This window comes from Amphiura filiformis, chromosome 2 (assembly GCF_039555335.1).
Source record: "Amphiura filiformis chromosome 2, Afil_fr2py, whole genome shotgun sequence".
Taxonomy (NCBI): Eukaryota; Metazoa; Echinodermata; class Ophiuroidea; order Amphilepidida; family Amphiuridae; genus Amphiura; species Amphiura filiformis.
Genome location: NC_092629.1, coordinates 88,925,351 through 88,938,130, shown reverse-complemented (window position 1 = coordinate 88,938,130; position 12,780 = coordinate 88,925,351). Strand labels below are relative to the sequence as shown.

Here is a 12,780-nt window from a genome sequence, read left to right as displayed (position 1 = left end):
AGTGAAATTGTGTGTTTTCCATAGTGGCGTATCGACCATACGCCACTTTTTATACACATTTTATAATTAAGAAATATCTGCAAAAATGAAAAACATTGCATGTTATAGTGGCGTACAGGTACACATACCTCACTATATGCCATAGTGATGTATCGGACCTATACGTCACTATGGAATGAAGCTGATGAAAAGTAACGCCATATGGGATTACACAGCGATCGAGGTGGCGTAAGGTTAACGTTAGGTTAGGGTATTGCATTTTGTGTGGTTTCCATAGTGACGTATAGTATACTTCTGTTTTCAGTTTGCCAGCAATATAAGTATGTATTTATTTTGAAAAATATATAAAAATAAAATCTATTTAGTTTACTACAAAAATTTCACATCATATTTACAAAATATGATGAATGTCTGATTTACACAACTCAATTTTAAATTGGCATTTCTTCAAACCTGATTTTCTCGAAAAATTGTTTATTCGCGGTGCCCCACTACATGTATATGCCACTATGGACCGAGAAAAAGAGATAGAGAAGCGACACTCTGTACAAACTGCCTATACCATGCTATACAGCAGTTGAAGACATGCAATTGCAAGCGTCCGTCAGCCGCCAAGTCTTACTACTTAACGCGTAATGAGTAAGATACCAGAGAGTCCTACATAGAGATCTGAGGAAGAGACGGTCCGAATTGACCTAGTGCAGGTGACCTATAATTGATTAGAGAATCACATTTTTAGAGTATAAGTCCGCCCACCGCTGTCAATCATTCTAATGAACAAATGAAACAAGCTCTGGCATTCTGGCAATGACGTAATCCTAATTATAAATGAGAAAATCACATTGTACATGTAACTGTCTGCTGTACTTCATGTCTTCCAACAAGTGCCGGAGTGTCGCGGCCCTGCTATGGAATACAGCCGACAAGTTGTGGGTACAACATGTTTATATTCACACCATCAGAAACAAAACATATCTCGAGAGTTGAATTTTTTATTGGGTAATGAGAAAAATATGTGATACCAAATTCAGGTAACTAATAAACATACAAAATATCATAAAAAAACAAACTACAGTTCAACCTGTTTTATCTGGCATGATGGGACCAAGCATTGGCCGGATAAAGGGCAGGCATGCACGTATTTGGGGGGGCTTTAGGCCTAGCCCCGGGGTAAAAGCAGGGGCGCCAAAATGAAGGGCGGTGGAAGAAGAAGGGCGGCAAAAACAGGGGCGGCAAAAACGAAGGGCGGCAAAAAGAATTATTAAATAAAAAAGGGCGGACAAATTTGATAAAGCATAAAAAATTGTGAAAAAATGGTACTATACATCAAAATGTGCTGCTTTTATGGCGCTAGCGCCTGAAACCCTTTTTTTTGTTTTTTGTTTTGCTCTCCACTTTTACAAAAAACAAAAAAAAAAAATGGGTCAACATTTTCGGGCTGTTGAGCAAGGGGCGCAAAATTGAATTTTCTTCAGCCCCCCGGGGTTGGAGCTGCCACGGTACGCCACTGGGAGGTCTGTGTATGGGCCTACATGTAATTCTGTCTCACCTGAACTAAGATGTCACCCATGAGTTGATGAGACCTCCAAATTGCCTCCCAATTCTGATCCAATTCAACATTGCTTTCAATATAATAAAAGAATGCTTGTTCCACCTCAAAGGGTTTCCTGTCCGGTAGTATATCCCAACAGACGATGTTCCAGCGCTCATCGTAAGTCAAGTTTTCTGTCTGAAAAACCGCTGGTAGCCCACTACTGGTGGTAGGATCTGTTTAGAGAATAAGTTTAGAGAATAAACAATACATCATACATGTAGGTGGCAGGAGTAGGGGGGACTTCCCCCCTAAAATTCATAATCAATTTAGAAGAAAAAAATAAAGCATTAATTGCCCCGAGCATCTTTCTTTTTATAATGAAAAACACCATTCTGGCCCAAATTCTATGACCCAAAAAGTGTAAAATTTCGCCACTTCGCACTCTGGACCATCAAACTGCAAAACATGCATAAAATATATCTTTATTTAGGGCTAAAATATGCTTGTCTCCTGACCCCCCTCCCCAATGTTAATGCTTCCACCACCATTCAGGGTCTTATTAATGGTCATCCCCCAAGGGCGGCGGAACTGGGGGCTAGGGGCCAGTGGCCCTCCACTTTTTTTGACTGGGGGACCTGCCCCCCCACTTTTAACCCATAATGTGCTGTGTGTAACATGTCTGGGTGAACATAAATAATCAAATCTCTATTCTAGACCTTAACATGCTAAAAAAGAAAGTGTAAAAATTATGCACAAAATGGCTTCAATTGGACCTTCATTTTGCAAAATTTTCCAACTCCCCTGTATTAGGACACCCAACACTAAAAGCAATAATTTATACAATTAGAGTGAAAACTTATCCACGAATGGCTTCAATTTGGGCCTTCATTTAACCAATTTTCGGATTTTTCAAACTAAAATTGTACACAATAATAGTGCCAGAATGGTCCACCAAATGGCTTAAATTGGGCCTTCATTTTGCAAAAGTTTCTCACTTCTCAGGGGGGCACATCCCCCATCAGACATCCCCCTGCGTCGTGCACGCGCAACGCGATGGCCGCTTCGCGGCCATTATATTTTACATCACCCTGACTGGCCCCCCACTTTCAAAATCGTTCACGCCTTTCTGCCCCCGACGGACAGACGACCAATTATCCCGTCCAGTCACCATCATGAGTGGCATAACTAGGGTTGGTAGTTACGGGGGCAGGGGCAGGGCTGTCAACTTTTTGGAATTGCTTGGCATGAGACAGAGACGTACCGGGATTTACCGACTACAATGTTCATTTTGACCCATGATTATTTGAGCCACTGCACTTGAGAATCTGAAAAGCGGGGGGGTGTAGGGACAACAAATTATTTTGACGATGCTGCGTGAGATATTACTCATTTTCCAGCTTTTTGCATGAGATTTACGACCTAGGCGTGAGATTATACTACCTCGGCGTGAGAACGTGACCAAATGCGTGAGAGTTGACAGCCCTGCGTGGGGGTGTGGGAATGGCATTATGATATTAAAATGAATTGCAATCATGCAATATTTTTTAAGTGAGGCCGATTTGGCGCCCCCAAGTGGTAGCGCCCGGGCCACGTTTCCCCCTTGTTATGCAACTGACCACCATCATCAGTGGCATAGTGTGGCCGTTCTGGGGGGGGGGTCATACAGAAAAGGTAATTTTTTCCACCCCTTCAGTAACAGTCCGAAAAGGTTGATCCATTTTTTCCAGCCAGGATGGCACTTGAGAATAAAAAAAGTGTGTGTGTGTGGGGGGGGATCAAAAATGTTCTCAATTTTTAAAAAACTAGCAATAACAACACCCACCCCATCTCAAGCAGTGGCCCTGCTGGCGACCAAACCTTTTCAATAATTTTCTGCCCTTTTTTCTCAGACACAACCTTTTTTTCTTTAATTCTTCTTGCTGCCCCTTCTTCTTCAGCCGGCCCTTCTTTTATGCTGGCCCCCGGCTTAGTTTTGTCCAGCCAGGGGGGTGGCTCGCACCCCAAATCCCCTAACCCGAGGTACTCGCACCTCCATCACTACGATTTCCACTGTCCTTCTCCATAAGAAGGGGAAGGAAGAACTAGGGCCATGATGTTTCGGGCTACAAATCCCCCACCCAAAAAATATATGCGCACACATGAGATTTATCATGCATCAGGCGCCTATGGGGTACTTGGCGCAATAATTATGTGTAGGCCTACCCGCGGTCTGGTGAATTATAGGGGGGGCAAAGATTCGGGTTCCCCAAAATTTTGCATGTGTATTAAGGGGGGCGCAAAGAATTTTTGGCACATCAAATGGGGGGGCAAAGATTTTTGGCACGGCCAAAGGGGGGGCAAGCAATTTTGGCAGACCATTTGAAAATTCACCTCCCGGGGTACACACTAATTATTGCACAGCCCCTAAAATTACGACAAAGATCGTCCTATAAACAGAATAGTTCCGACCTAGGCTACTTTATACCAGTGACATTTGAAGAGCTAGAAATATTACCATCACTTCTGAAGTTTTGCTCATCAATAGTGTCCATTGATGTCAACCGTGATGCTGCATTCTCATTTGCGACTAAATTGTTATTTGGCTCCATTTTTTTCTCGCTGTCTCTAGGTCTAGCAATAGCATCATCATTGCTCTCAAACAAGTCTGTCAATTTAATTTTCTTATCTTTTCTCTCTTCACTTGCCATCGTTGCAAGATATTATGTAAAATAATAGAATTTATGAAGAATATTCGAGTGATCTCGCGACACCCACGACGCAGTCAATCCGCCAACAGGTGATTTGATTGAATTTCTGTTTCCGCCCAAAGATCAAAACATAGCGTTGACAGCTCGTCACCCTTACCTGCTCAAGGGCGCATTCCACTAGAATGACTAGATGAAGCAGAACTAGAGACACGGCCGGGATTTTGGGGGGGGGACACGCTCACCCATAAAACCCCTGGCCGCGCAGTCTGAAAGACCTGAATTTTACGAAAACAAAGGGCTCAAAGATCGACCCTTTATTTTGATCATTTCAGCTCTAAAAGACCCCTAAATTGCCATTCTTCTCCATGATTTCTCAGTTCCCAGGCGATTTTTGATTCCCTTAGGGAGTGTTCATAAGTAGGCCCCCTACGGGGAAATTGATACATACACAATTGAATACTAAAAAATTAATTAACATTGCGCGCAAATTGTTTGAAATGTGCATGCCTTGTCCCTCTATTTAAAAAAAAAAAATTTTTGCTTTTTGATCTCCTCATATATATATTTATGATCCACCTAAAGGAAACATTTTTTTTTGATCCCCTGTAAAATTTCCAACGGATTAAACCCCCACCATACCAAAGTAATTATGAAGACTCCCTTAGGGGCCGTCCATGATTTTCGCCATTTTTACTTACATACACTTTAAATAATAATTTAATTCTGTCCTAGGCCTAAAACATTGTTTCTACATGTATTATTTGTAAATTCAAAATCAATTTTTGCAACACATTGTGTATTTTCTTTAAAGTTTTCTAGAAAAGTGGACTTGTCCAGAATGAAAGTACACAGTGTTTCATAAACCAGACTTCAGCAAGTCGACAGGAGAATTTAATATAAATCCTTCCTTGGAAGAGGTACGCACTTTGACATATTCTAGATCTTCTCCGATATACAATGACTACATAAATTATTTCTAGTTCGCAATTTCCTTCCTTTGAAGGCATATGGAGTGCACACTACCGAGCCCACAACAACACAATAATGACTCAAGAATTGTGTTTACATTTTGCTTATATACCAAACATCAGAAAAATCCCATATAGGCCTATTAATAGTCAATTACTACTTTCACCATTTATGATGTAATCTAGGAATTCCCAAGAATAATTCCAAACATTGTAACCTTTCACACTACATCACTTCCTGGGTTTTTTTGTAACATGTCATATCCATTTTACAATCTCAGGGGAATAGTAGGCCTACCCAATCCATATTGGGTTGTGCAACAATTATGTGAGGCCGTAGGCCTACCCCTGGGGTAGTCACTATATCTCATTAACCAATGATCCTACAGATATGCGACCACTGACTTTTTTGTTCCTTATGACCAGAGTAAAAGTTTGACATATGGCACGACTCTCTAGGATATTTGGTTAAAAAGATAGAGGGTTAAGTGCACAAAATTAAAAAAAGTGACTATATCTCATTCAATGATCCTACATATGCGACCACTGACTTTTTTGTTCCTTATGACCAGATGAAAAGTTTGACATATCGCACGACTCTCTAGGGTATTTGGTTAAAAAGATAGAAGGTTAAGTGCACAAAATAAAAAAGTGACTATATCTCATTAACCAATGATCCTACATATGCGACCACTGACTTTTTTGTTCCTAATGACCCGAGGAAAAGTTCGACATATGGCACGACTCTCTAGGATATTTGGTTAAAAAGATAGAGGGTTAAGTGTACAAAATAAAAAAGTGACTATATCTTATTAACCAATGATCCTACAGATATGCGACCAGTGACTTTTTTGTTCCTTATGACGCCAGATGAAAAGTTTGACATATCGATATCGCACGACTCTCTAGGGTATTTAGTTAAAAAGATAGAGGGTTAAGTGCACAAAATTAAAAAAGTAACTATATCTTATTAACCAATGATCCTACAGATATGCGACCACTGACTTTTTTGTTCCTAATGACCAGAGGAAAAGTTTGACATATCGCACGACTCTCTAGGGTATTTGGTTAAAAAGATAGAGGGTTAAGTGCACAAAATTAAAAAAAGTGGCTCAACCAATGATCCTACAGATATATGCGACCACTGACTTTTTTGTTCCTTATGACCACAGGAAAAGTTCGACATATGGCACGACTCTCTAGGACATTTGGTTAAAAAGATAGAGGGTTAAGTGCACAAAGTACAACGAAATGGTTTGTGACCGAATGCAAGACATCAAGGCATCTAAATATGGAGAAAATCACGAAAAAGTTAAATTTGGCCAACTTTTTTGTACATCAATTATACAGGGTTCGAATTGGCATGTGGGCGAATTGGTTTGGGACTAAATTGACGATGCGGTTTGTCCCGATTTACATTAGAATTGAGACTAGATTCTGCGCACACACACGGCTATGCTCCCGATACGAGTGTATTCAAATAGACAGTCTATTGTCAATTCATTTTAAGTCGCTGGTAACCAGTATTTCAAAAAGGGTGTAGCTTTGAATTGATGTGATGGGATTCAATTTTATTCAATATCTATGCTGACCAACAGATCGTTCTACGGTTTCACGATTTAAATTACTATAGGCATATGGCCCGAGATTGCCGAGAAAGCATTGAGACAAACAGCATGCATGTGAAATGTTCCAAAGGTTAATGCCGGGGGTTAATGATCGAGAATGAAAAGAACAGATTAACTTTATCATGTTTGTCTCCCTATGCATGAGTGCGTATACTTATATGGCCTTTACAATATTTTCTTATGTTCTTGGTTAGGTATGGGGTATCATTAAAATAAAAAATAGTTATATTAAATGAAATCCTAGCACAAATAAATCGTCTTCATTCAATTGTGCTCTCTTTAAAGCAAGCAGAAATAGCTTGTCAACTTTCAACATGGGAACACGTATTGAAGTATCTATAATTAGTGAAAAGATGTAGCTCAGCGGCCGGTCAACAAAAATAAATTGTCTATGGTAGGCCCTATACGAGAAACAAGATTTTCTCTCTGAATGGCCGTATTTTTACGTATAAGAAAATCAATCGCATTATCGTGTTCACTCTAGCGTAAGTTTGGGCCCTATTTGACTCATTGGAACGTTCGAAAGGACCCCCCGCGACTGTCAAGGTAAAATGAATCAAGTACCGGTATAGTACATGATCAGCGCTGTGGTCCGTTTCGTTGCTGCAAATAGTATTGATATCGATATTGATATTTTTACACTCACGTGAACTTTCGATATGATGATTCGAATTGTCACGTGATCGTCAAACCTGTAGTAGAAGGTGTCAGTTCTGCAGGAACTTCTGTTAGAGGTCTTCCGCTAGCTTAGCGGAGATAAATACTCATTGTGGGCTTTATTCAGGTTCCTCTTCACTTTCAGGGCGATTTTGAAGTGCTTGATTTAGAATTTCTATATGTACATTGCTGAATATACTCTCTTTGCAGCTTTCTGCTTCGACGACGAAACGCGGGAAAAAACCATGGCAAATTAAACCTTGTGGAAGAGCTAGTATTTGGAAGTGATATATTTTTCAGTATGCTGCATAAGGGAATCTCTCAGACGTGGGTCCATTCATTTTACAGATCTTGAGTTCACTTCTTCATTACAAGGTGTTGTCTAAGCTTTTTGGAGCGTCGAATACCGAGCTACCTCGGTATACCATTAAGTACATCTGTCAGCAGCAGGATTAGTGCCCCTGTTAAAGTTAAATCAATAACATTCAGCAGAAACCATATGCTACCAAGAGGCCGCGGGGCATATAGCGGGTATCCAATTTCGTTTGCATCACAAGTCCTGACTGCTTTGCTTACTGTAATATCACCGACCTTGTTGCAAGGGCCAATCAGAGCCAATATACTGCGCATGCTGAAATCCTCCGGTAATTAAAAATTCCTTTAAAAAGGAAAAGGGCAAACAAAGGATTGGGTGTAACTTTATGGGTGTACGCTAGTAATTAGTGTGAATGTGAATCAATGTGAAATGTGTTTTTTTATTATACGATATTCTCTGTAGATATAATTTGTCTATTTGTATGTGACTGCTAATGTCAATATGAGGCCGTCGTAGTTCGTACGGGGCTCAAACTCGGTGGGTGGATGTAGTTTTCTTTTGTTATTCTTATTATTATTTACTGAGTAGTCCTACGTGCATGGGGTGGGTGTTAGATGAAAGTAGTCCTACGGAGGACCTTTTTTTATACTTTGGTGCATGTAACCCTACAGGGGCCCATTTTCCTTATTAACTGAAGTCCTGCGTGTGTGGGGTGGTTGGGTGTTAGATGAAAGTAGTCCTACGGGGGACCTTTTTATACTTTGTTGCATGTAGTCCTACAGGGCCAGTTTTCCTTATTATTATTTATTAAGTAGTCCTACGTGTATGGGGTAGGTGGGTGGGTTTAAGATGAAAGTAGTCCTACGGAGGACCTTTTTTTATACTTTGTTGCATGAAATCATACGGGGCCAATTTCCTTATTTACTGTAGTCCTACGTGTATAGGGTGGGGTGGGTGGGTGTTAGATGAAAGTAGTCCTACAGGGGACCTTTTTTACACTTTGTTGCATGAAGTCCTACAGTACAGTAGCCCATTTTCCTTATTATTATTTACTGAGTAGTCCTACGTGTATGGGGTGGGTAGGTGGGTGTTACATGAAAGTAGTTCTACGGAGGACCTTTTTATATTTTGTTGCATGTAATCCTACAGGGGCACATATCCTTATTACTGTAGTCCTACGTGTATGGGGTGGGGTGGGTGTTTGGGTGTTAGATGAAAGTAGTCCTACGGGGACCTTTTTATACTTTGTTGCATGTAGTCCTACAGGGGCCAATTTTCCTTATTATTTACTAAGTAGTCCTACGTGTATGGGGTGGGTGGCTGGGTGTTAGATGAAAGTAGTCCTACGGGGGACCTTTTTATACTTTGTTGCATGTAGTCCTACAGGGGCCATTTTCTTTATTATTTACTGAGTAGTCCTACGTGTTTGGGGTGGAGGGTGGTTGTTAGATGAAAGTAGTCCTATGGAGGACCTTCTTTTATACATTGTTGTATGTACTCCTACATGGGGCCATTTTCCTTATTTACTGTATTACTACGTGTATGGGGTGGGGCGGGGTGGGTGGGTTTTAGATGAAAGTAGTCCTACTTCGAATTTCCAATTTCGAACTTTGGTCGTTCAGTTTAGTATAAGTGACATTCCTTTTCGCGCGAAATTGAATGAACGCTTACATTCTCGATTTCAATTAAGCGAATGTTCAATCTATTTCATTTAATACGCATTCAAAATTCTAAAAGTGCACCCAATTTCGCACATTGTGCAGCAAATTTTGCAAATTGTGCAGCCAACTTCACGTAGCCTTTAATTCAGAGCCTATTTGGAAATACAAATTAATATTATGCGAAAACAAAATGGAAAAATGTTCAATCGAATTCGCAAAGTGCAGAACCAAATCCTGAAGTTCTTAAATATTTTACAATGGTTCAAATATGAAAATGCTATTGATCGTGTTTACCCAGTGGGCACAGGTTAGGATTTCGCCGTTGAATCAACGTTGACACAACGTCGAAGTTTCAATCTAACCTGATTTCAACCCGATTTCAACCTAAAAGTTAGTTGAAAGCAGGTTGAAATATGGGCACATGTATTGTGTGGTATATTGAAAAGGGTAGCACAATTTTTGAAAGGGCAGCACGTGTATTGTGTGGTATATAGGAAAAGGGTAGCACAATTTCTGAAAGGGCAGCACATGTATTGTGTGCTATATAGGAAAAGGGTAGCACAATTGTTGAAAGGGCAGCACATGTATTGTGTGCTATATAGGAAAAGGCTAGCACAATTTTTGAAAGGGCAGCACATGTATTGTGTGGTATATAGGAAAAGGCTAGCACAATTTATGAAAGGGCGGCACATGGATTGTGTGGTATATAGGAAAAGGGTAGCACAATTGTTGAAAGGGCAGCACATGTATTGTGTGCTATATAGGAAAAGGCTAGCACAATTTTTGAAAGGGCAGCACATGAATTGTGTGGTATATTGGAAAAGGGTAGCACAATTTTGACAGGGCAGCACATGTATTGTGTGGTATATAGGAAAAGGGTAGCACAATTTCTGAAAGGGCAGCACATGTATTGTGTGCTATATAGGAAAAGGGTAGCACAATTGTTGAAAGGGCAGCACATGTATTGTGTGGTATATAGGAAAAGGCTAGCACAATTTTTGAAAGGGCAGCACATGAATTGTGTGGTATATTGGAAAAGGGTAGCACAATTTTTGAAAGGGCAGCACATGTATTGTGTGGTATATTGGAAAAGAGTAGAACAATTTTTGAAAGGGCAGCACATGTATTGTGTGATATATTGGAAAAGGGTAGCACAGTTTTTGAAAGGGCAGCACATGAATTGTGTGGTATATTGGAAAAGGGTAGCACAATTTTGAAAGGGCAGCACATGTATTGTGTCGTATATTGGAATTGCAGGCTAGCACGCAATTTTTTGAAAGGGCAGCACATGTATTGTGTGATATATTGGAAAAGGGTAGCCGTATCATTGAAAGGGCAGCACATGTATGGTGTGGTATATAGGAAAAGGGTAGGACAAATTTTGAAAGGGCAGCACATGTATTGTGTGGTATATAGGAAAAGGGTAGCACAATTTTTGAAATGACAGCACATGTATTGTGTGGTATATTGGAAAAGGGTAGCACAAATTTTGAAAGGGCAGCACATGTATTGTGTGGTATATAGGAAAAGGGTAGCACAAGTTTGGAAAGGGTAGCACAAATTTTGAAAGGGCAGCACATGTATTGTGTGGTATATAGGAAAAGGGTAGCACAATTTTTGAAAGGCAGCACATGTATTGTGTGGTATATAGGAAAAGGGTAGCACAATTTTGAAAGGGCAGCACATGTATTGTGTGATATATTGGAAAATGGTAGCACAATTTTTGAAAGGGCAGCACATGTATTGTGTGGTATATTGGAAAAGGGTAGCACAATTTTGCAAGGGCAGCACATGTATTGTGTGGTATATAGGAAAAGGGTAGCACAAATTTTGAAAGGGCAGCACATGTATTGTGTGGTATATTGGAAAAGGGTAGCACAATTTTGAAAGGGCAGCACATGTATTGTTTGGTATATTGGAAAAGGGTAGCACATTTTTGAAAGGGCAGCACATGTATTGTGTGGTATATTGGAAAAGGGTAGCACAAATTTTGAAAGGGCAGCACATGTATTGTGTGGTATATTGGAAAAGGGTAGCACAATTTTTGAAAGGGCAGCACATGTATTGTGTGATATATTGGAAAAGGGTAGCACAATTTTTGAAAGGGCAGCACATGTATTGTGTGGTATATTGGAAAAGGGTAGCACAATTTTGAAAGGGCAGCACATGTATTGTGTGATATATTGGAAAAGGGTAGCACATTTTTTGAAGGGGCAGCATATGTAGTGTGTGGTATATAGGAAAAGGGTAGCACAAATTTTGAAAGGGCAGCACATGTATTGTGTGGTATATTGAAAAAGGGTAGCACAATTTTGAAAGGGCAGCACATGTATTGTGTGGTATATAGGAAAAGGGTAGCACAATTTCTGAAAGGGCAGCACATGTATTGTGTGCTATATAGGAAAAGGGTAGCACAATTGTTGAAAGGGCAGCACATGTATTGTGTGCTATATAGGAAAAGGCTAGCACAATTTTTGAAAGGGCAGCACATGAATTGTGTGGTATATTGGAAAAGGGTAGCACAATTTTTGAAAGGGCAGCACATGAATTGTGTGGTATTTTGGAAAAGGGTAGCACAATTTTTGGTGTATATATAGGAAAAGGGTAGCACAATTGTTGAAAGGGCAGCACATGTATTGTGTGCTATATAGGAAAAGGGTAGCACAATTTTTGAAAGGGCAGCTCATGTATTGTGTGGTATATAGGAAAAGGGTAGCACAATTTTTGAAAGGGCAGCACATGTATTGTGTGGTATATTGGAAAAGGGTAGCACAATTTCTGAAAGGGCAGCACATGTATTGTGTGCTATAAAGGAAAAGGGTAGCACAATTGTTGAAAGGGCAGCACATGTATTGTGTGGTATATAGGAAAAGGCTAGCACAATTTTTGAAAGGGCAGCACATGAATTGTGTGGTATATTGGAAAAGGGTAGCACATTTTGTGTATTGTGTGGTATATAGGAAAAGGGTAGCACAATTTTTGAAATGACAGCACATGTATTGTGTGGTATATTGGAAAAGGGTAGCACAAATTTTGAAAGGCCAGCACATGTATTGTGTGGTATATAGGAAAAGGGTAGCACAAGTTTGGAAAGGGTAGCAGAAATTTTGAAAGGGCAGCACATGTATTGTGTGGTATATAGGAAAAGGGTAGCACAATTTTTGAAAGGCAGCACATGTATTGTGTGGTATATAGGAAAAGGGTAGCACATGAAAGGGCAGCACATGTATTGTGTGATATATTGGAAAATGGTAGCACAATTTTTGAAAGGGCAGCACATGTATTGTGTGGTATATTGGAAAAGGGTAGCACAATTTTTAAGGGCAGCA

General features: G+C 40.1%; 1 protein-coding gene across 1 annotated transcript in view; it reads right to left on the bottom strand.

The window, feature by feature from the left end:
- The window catches only part of LOC140144478 (SHC SH2 domain-binding protein 1 homolog B-like), a 74,756-nt gene extending 70,362 nt beyond the window's left edge, over positions 1-4,394 (bottom strand). Inside the window, exons 1-2 of the mRNA XM_072166290.1 lie at positions 4,029-4,394; positions 1,550-1,767 (exon numbers count right to left, since the gene is read on the bottom strand). Of these exons, the coding sequence (XP_072022391.1) occupies positions 1,550-1,767; positions 4,029-4,221 (411 nt within the window). The 5' untranslated portion in view covers positions 4,222-4,394. The remainder of the gene's footprint in view (positions 1-1,549; positions 1,768-4,028) is intronic.
- Between the last annotated feature and the right edge of the window lie 8,386 nt (positions 4,395-12,780).